The following is a 7,500-nucleotide window of genomic DNA, read 5'->3' on the forward strand; positions in this document are numbered from 1 at the left end:
CCTCGCTGTTAGCAAAACAACATTAAACACAAACCTGCTAAAAGTGAAGCAGTTATAAACTGAAGTGTGTATCAGGGATGAGTGTGTGTGTATCTCTCACTCTTCGGGCTAAAGTATGCCTGTGTGTGAGCGTGTGTGTAACCACAGCCAGAGGAGCTCAGTGAGGTCATGGTGTGGAATGATGAAAGTGTGTGGCGTTAGTCACGTCACTGTACTGTACAGGAGATAAACTTTCATAACTGTATCTATCATTATTCCTTGACCTTGCCCTGACCTTTTTCCCAGCGGCAGCGTCCTGCTCCACCCAGCACACATGAGCGCTCGGCTAACAAAGTTCAAGAAATACCCAGAAGTGTTTACCAGTGAAGGAGTAGTGGTGATGTAATACTCGGTAGGTTTAGGGATATAATATATATATATATAAATGCCATACTAATCTCATGTATGAGTGTTATATCAGTTATTATATACATGAAAAACCAATGAAGTAAACACCTGGTTAATTAAAATCATGACTTTAAACATGTTGTTACTCCTGAAAATGACAGTAAACTCCTTTACATATGAAACAATACGTAGCTTTAACACATCATTAGAATTCCAGTAAGCAGTATTTCACACACTCTGGTGGTCTATAGCCCTATTAATATCTTTTGTTTTTATCTTTTCACTTTCATATTATTTAAAGTGTATTTATCTTTGTCCCTTCGAGACTTCTCTTGTTTCTTAACCCAGAGCTCTGCTGTGGAGGCTTGGGGTCAGAGGGGCGACGGGAGCTTCTTTTGGAGCTACTGGAGGAGCGTTAACAAGCTGTTGGAGGGGACTGTGGTCTTTGAGGGTCTGGGTGACATGCAGCAGCTTTAGGAGTGATGTTTGGTCAGGTCTGTGCTCTAAACATTGAGTTCCAAAAGGACTGGACGTACACCTGTGAAGCCATCCAAACCATTCCTATTGAACACACTCACCTCACATTCATAGGCTAAGAAACACACTCTTTTTTCCGTCTGACACATTGGGAAAAAACATGGATAAAAAATGGTTATAGTGTTGTAATATAAGAAACCAGTAAGAGATCTGATGAAGATCTGATGAGGATGAGGATGAGGATAAATCTGGTGGTCTCCAAGTATTTTATCGACCTTTAAGCTAAATAAGACGTGTGTTCTTCTGTTTTATGCAGATCAGTGTTTTAACTTTGATTGGTTTTGGAAGAATAATGTTTGTGTGTTTTAATTGTTGTAGTATTGTTAGACTTGTTTTTATAGAAAAACTATCACTTGGACCAGCTACATCAGTGGGCTAGAATGAGAGACGACCTACCTGTAGGGCTGAGTCAACCCTAGAGAAATGTAATTAACTGAGCCCACAACCAATACCACTAGAGCTGACTTAAATATTTGAATCACTTTAAGTCAACTTAAGATTTTAAACTGAGTACATGTTGTGTCAACCAAACAGCAAAGTGAAATATTTAGTTTGGCCAGCAACTTTCTGTTGAGTAAACTTAAAACCAAATGACACATGAAGTATTTACAGTCTGGACTCCTCAAACATCTAAATCTACATCATCTCAGAGACCGAGAAGCTGGGAGTCAGATCAAAGCCATGAGGAAACGTGTGTGAAGTCGGACAAACACACAGGAAAAGACGAGATGGATAACGAGGAACCGCAACATAGCAACGTAACACACACTGCCTGGACACAAAGAAAATCACACATTCTAATATTTTCTTGTGGACAGTGGTGTCCAGTTCATGCTCCCTGAGCCGCTCTCTCACACTCTGAGGGAAAAGTCCTGGAATACGGCACGTGCCATCAGGGAAGAAAAGCTCCAGAGTCATTCAGGACTCTGACCAGGAGAACCCTGAGAAAACCCGGCAAGCACGGGGAGAACATGCAACCTCCACACGAACAGTCCAGAGGTGGGAATCGAACCCGGACCCTGGAGGTGCTCACCTCTATAACAGCAGTACACTAATAAGTCTGTATAGTCCTAGAGGACAAAGAGTAGTGTAGCAGTACAGCAGGAGCACACACTCACACATCAGTGAGCAAGTGTTTGCAAGTCCGGTGTCACTAATCACACCTCTCACACACGTCTCATCTCACGTTCATCTGGGAGAGTAAGGAAGAACCTCAGAAGAACCACTAGGTGGAGCGATTAGACCAGAGATTAGAGAGCAGTGTGGCTCAGAGCGCCACGTGTCAAGGTGAAGCACGTGTTCACTCAGACAGCAGCCGGGACCAGAGACGCTACATGATACACACTACACGTCACACGTCTGTGTGTCTATGTGTTTGTGTGTGTGCGTGTGTGTGTGTGTGTGTGTGTGTATGTTTCTGTGTGGAACGTCCACACTTTAATCTGAAACAGTTTCAAATGTAAAAACTTGAATAAAAAACCCACATTCTATAGAAATCCTTTATAAAGATGAATGAGTGTAAGAACATAGTGCATGTGTGTGTGTGTGTGTGTGTGTGTGTGTGTGTGTGTGTGTGTGTATAAACCACAGATCCAGCAGTGTAATTGTAGACTCTTGACCTTAGATATAATTAAGGCTGCAGAAAACAGAAGTCCCGTGTCTCGTCCCGCGTCTCGTCCCGCGTCTCTCTGCAGCTCGGACATTAAACACGTCTTCAGACGGAAAGTGAAAGCGGAGGATGTGTAATTTCACACTGCTAAACACACACTGATGCACAACACAGACATCCAACACAAATACACACACAGCCCTTTATATGGGCCTTTGTGCGTGTAAGGACAGTGGCTTGCATAAGTATTCACCCCCTTTGACTTTTCCACATTTTGCAGTGTTAAACTCTAAACCACAGTGGTGTTATTTAAGGATTTTATCTTAGCTGAGAACGTTAAAAAAACCACCTTCTAACACCCGAGAACACTGAGGAAGACACCCGAGAAGAGTTGAGAACAGCAGAGAGCACCTGACAAAAGTAAAGAACACCCAGAACCTGTAAGAATTCCTCTGAACACCATCCTCACGGTGGAACCTGGTGGTACACAGCATCATGCTCTTCACCACACACTCGTCCTCCTGGTCGTGTCTCTGATTAACATGGTTGTGCCGTTCTTTATATTTTATAATAACAAACTTAATGTCTCTCTGCATGATGTTCAAAGCTTGGAATAAATATAAATATATATACTGTACTTTTCCAGACCTTTATCTCAGACCTGTTTTGATTACTTCTTGGTGTTTGTTTGGGGGGTAAATACTTATGAAAGGTCTACTGATGGGATCTGGTAAAGGAGTAATGTGCCTTAATGAGACGCTGCATGTTTCTCTCTCTCGTCTGTGTATACATGAGGACATTCTTAGACAGTGTAAGTCTGTACTGTAATTTTGTGTGATGCCGAATTGGCCTACTGCACAGGAAACACACACACACACACACACACACACACACACACACACACACAATGTTAGGGTTTTTGTCGTTATTCATTTGCTGACCGAAATGTCCCAGAATATACAGCTTACAGGAAACACACACACAAAAAGGTTTTACATTATCCTACATGTCATCTGTGCAGAGAGGCAACACACACGCACACACACACACACGCACACACACACACGCACACGAATGCATGCATGGATTAAACAGAACATCTAAATGAGGAACACGTCCATTCTGAGGAAAGTCTGAAGAGTGATGAGGACGGAGGATTACTGCTGAGGGTGTTTTCCTGCGTGTATTCGTCTGCTTCATCGTCTGTTTATCAGTGTATGTGTGTGTCTGTGTCTGTGTGTGTGTTTGAGAGAGTGTGTGAATGAGTTGTTAGATGATGTTGGAGATGAAGCGAGTGGTTCTCCTGTTCTGCCTCGTGCTCCTGACCTGCGCAGCTCCTGTAAGCAACTCCTCACATCCACATCCAGATGTTTCCTCTCTGTTTCCTGACACACTGTGGAGCGTTACTCCTCCATCACTCCTTTATTCCACTTTCACACTTCCTTCTGATTGGTTCATCTCTGTCTAACGAGTTGTGTTTTCAGCAACATCTCTGTTAATTAACAGCACTGAGTGTGATGGACGGCAGTAGGGTGTTTCTGGCTGAACTTTCATCCATGCACTTGTGTTAAACACTTAAACACGAGAAATCAATCAATTCAATAATTAAAACTCTAGTTTGGACTGAACTGAGATCTTAACACGTCTAATCTGTAATCTAGTCTACAGGCACTGTCTACATCTAAGGTCTAAATAATCTGTAATTCACTTTATAGTACATAATAATTATTCTTTTGTGTGTGTGTGTGTGTGTGTGTGTTTTAGTTGCACCAGAATAACGAGTTGAGCACATCACAGGAGCCGCAGGTGAGTTATAGAATCTGTGGAGTGTATAGTGTGTGTTAAATAAGATGTTTGTGCAGTAGTTAAGCATGCTGATGACTGAAGGTTTCCCACACTTCCGCACACACACACACACACACACCCACACCCACACACACACACACACACACACACACATACACACACAAACTTATCATTACAGACTTTCCTTTCATTTCTGCTCCGCTCCTATGCTGGATTTTTTTCCTGTATCTGAGCCATAGATTAGATGGGAGAAATGGGATGGAGTCACTGGGAGGTGATAGAGGTCATACTGGGTCTGGGCTTAGACTGTGGTTGGGTGTAGACAGAGGCAGGGTTTAGACCGGTGTTAGGGTTAAACTGGGGCTGGTTTAAGACTGTGGTTGGATCTGGACGGTGGTGGGGTTTAGACTGGGGCTGGGGTTAAACTAGGCTGGGTTTTGACTGGGGTGAGAGAAAGTGGTTTAGGGGTGCTGTTCCATTAATGAGACACGACACAATACCGTGTAGGTCACACTGTTGTGAGTGACGTATTACCATCTATCTTGTGTATTAAACAGACCTGTTTAATTACAGAACTCCCTTTTGAATCTGTCTTTACGTCTTTCATCAGGTGACCTCACGTCTCATCCATTATAGGGGAACCTCAGGAAATGACATCATAATCACAACACCTGCAGGGTTCGGAAAACCCAATAAGAATGGCAAGAGCATTGTTACAGTCAGTTTACGGGATGAGAACACCAAGGTTTCTGTTGATGTTGTGAGCTTCATCTTCTCTGTAAGCAGTGAGGAGCTGTCTAAAGCTGAGCTCGGTGAAAGTGGTGAAGGAACACAGGCTAATGGAGCAGGAGCTGGTAGAAATGGAGAGGAAAACAACACTGATAAGGATGGGGATTTGAGTGAGGAGGGACTTGAATCAACAGCAAGACCTGAGGTGCTAAACAGTGATGAAGAGTTGGACAAAAGTGAGGAGGAAACACCAAATCAAGAAGATAATATGAGTGAGGATCTGAAACACAGAGGTTCTCATCCTGACACCAGAGATGATGCTAAGGAACTTGACCCAGACCATCCAAATATCTTTAAACCTAAAATTGCCTCAGATATATCCAGTTTAGAGGAAAACTCAAATGAGTCTCATTTAGGATCAGAGCACCAAAGGACTGAGATACATAGTCAAACTCTGGGACAACTCTCAGGTTTCAGATCAACTCATACTTCGACCATAATCCATGAGGAATCCACTTCAGTTGACGCAAGTGGCAAAGTAACAGACCCCAGAATATATATGTCCCCTGTAGAAGTTCAGACCGTCCCCACAACCTCAGAACCCATGTTGGGACCTCTTCATACAGACTCAGCACTTAGCTCCAGCTTAGAGGAGGAAACAGGTGATGAATATAAGAACAGTATCCCTGACTCAACATCGAGCAAGACTCCAAAACTTAACTCAGGTCCAGAGTCTATGGGAAACACAGAAGTGGTGAAGAACAACAGAGGTCCTCCAACACCTTCCTTCTCTGGTTCAGACTTTGATCCTGAGTATGTTAATGATGAATGGCTGTATGATCCCCGATATTATGACCCATACAATAGCCATCCTGGGTATGACCCCTACGGTGCAGGTTATGACCCTTATAGGGCAGGTTATGACCCCTACGGAGCAGGTTATGACCCCTATGGAGCAGGGTATGACCCATATCAAGCAGGGTATGATCCCTATGGTGCAGGGTATGACCCATATCAAGCAGGGTATGACCCATATCAAGCAGGGTATGACCCATATCAAGCAGGGTATGACCCTTATAGTAAAGGTTATGACCCATATCGGGAAACAGAGAGTGAAGATCCAAGATATGATGTAGAGCAGAAAACCACTCCAGCATACTTAGTTGAAGAAAACAGGAGCCATCCGACAGAGACTTCGAATAACCAGGAAAACTCACATAGTGAAGAACAACCTCAGGGTACCTCTATTTCACCATTGAGTACCCCAGTATCACTTCCTGAAGTGGATTCAACACAGACCATACCATCAGAAGAACCATCAAACTCCAGTTCTATTGAAACCAGCAGAGAAACGGGGCCACAGCCCTCAAAAGGTCCTAATGATACTAATTCCCTTTCTGATTCTATTGAAGAGGGTACAGACACCACAGCTGGTGCTTGGGGCAAGAAAAAAGCTGCAACAGGGAGCTCCAGCAGTGAGGAGAGTGCTGAAACCTCAGACTCTGAACAAGAGAGCCAGAATCTGATGGACCAGCCAGGAAACCAGGGAACTCCTGATCCAGCAATTCAGACCTCTCCCCACATGTCAGTGGTTCAAGTCGGCCATGACATCCAGGAGATACACAATGAAGAAGGTCCTCAGAGTCAATCACCGGTGGATCTCATGCCTGCATTTAGTTCAGAAGAAAATGATCCACTGGTCAACACAGTTAAGCACATCATGGGCCTTAAATTCAATGGTGGAGCCAATGAAGAAGGTACTTTTGCAGTTGCTGAAGAAGGTACTGTCCCTTCAGACAACACCATCTCAAAAAACAACCAAAATGAAGAATATCTTTCTAATGAATCTGCAACAGATAGCCCAGGAATCAGTGCTCATGAATCAGTGGACCTCACCTCACAGAGCCCAGCACTCGACTCTGAATCAGTTCCAACAAGCGACTCACTGGTTAGCAGCGAAGGCGCCTCAAGTGAGACCAGCACGCCAATTCCAAGCGCTAACCTGCACACTACAACTCAGAACAGTGAAGGATTGGATAACAGTGCTGAAGCTAATGCTAATAGTAACACTGCTTATGACAGTGAGGAGTCTCAGGAATCTCAGCTCTTTGTTCCTTCCACAGTGATTCCCATCGCTAACCAACCAGGCCACGTGCAGCACACTGACCACAGCAGTGACGAGGAAAACACACGCGACGGGAAGTCCAACCAGGGGATAATCGGACAATTCGCTGTAAAAACACCAACTAAAATATTAGCCACAAATCTCTGGACATCTTTTCTCCAAGCCCTAAACGTTCCCATCGCTAACCAGAGCAGACTCTCAGTCCAGAAGAATGTTCAAAGGCCACAAAGTACCAGGCGTTATCATCAGCGTAACAACAGGAGACAAAAATCTAATAGCAGTGAGGAAAGTAAATAAAATATGCTGT

General features: G+C 43.8%; 1 protein-coding gene across 1 annotated transcript in view; it reads left to right on the top strand.

Moving 5' to 3' along the window:
• Positions 1-3,625: 3,625 nt before the first annotated feature.
• Positions 3,626-7,500, top strand: part of LOC128510243 (uncharacterized) — a 4,268-nt gene continuing 393 nt past the window's right edge. The window contains exons 1-3 of the mRNA XM_053482385.1: positions 3,626-3,872; positions 4,298-4,339; positions 4,950-7,500. The exon at positions 4,950-7,500 is cut by the window's right edge and continues 393 nt beyond it. Of these exons, the coding sequence (XP_053338360.1) occupies positions 3,807-3,872; positions 4,298-4,339; positions 4,950-7,490 (2,649 nt within the window). The 5' untranslated portion in view covers positions 3,626-3,806 and the 3' untranslated portion in view covers positions 7,491-7,500. The remainder of the gene's footprint in view (positions 3,873-4,297; positions 4,340-4,949) is intronic.

This window comes from Clarias gariepinus, chromosome 22 (genome assembly GCF_024256425.1).
Source record: "Clarias gariepinus isolate MV-2021 ecotype Netherlands chromosome 22, CGAR_prim_01v2, whole genome shotgun sequence".
Classification (NCBI taxonomy): domain Eukaryota; kingdom Metazoa; phylum Chordata; class Actinopteri; order Siluriformes; family Clariidae; genus Clarias; species Clarias gariepinus.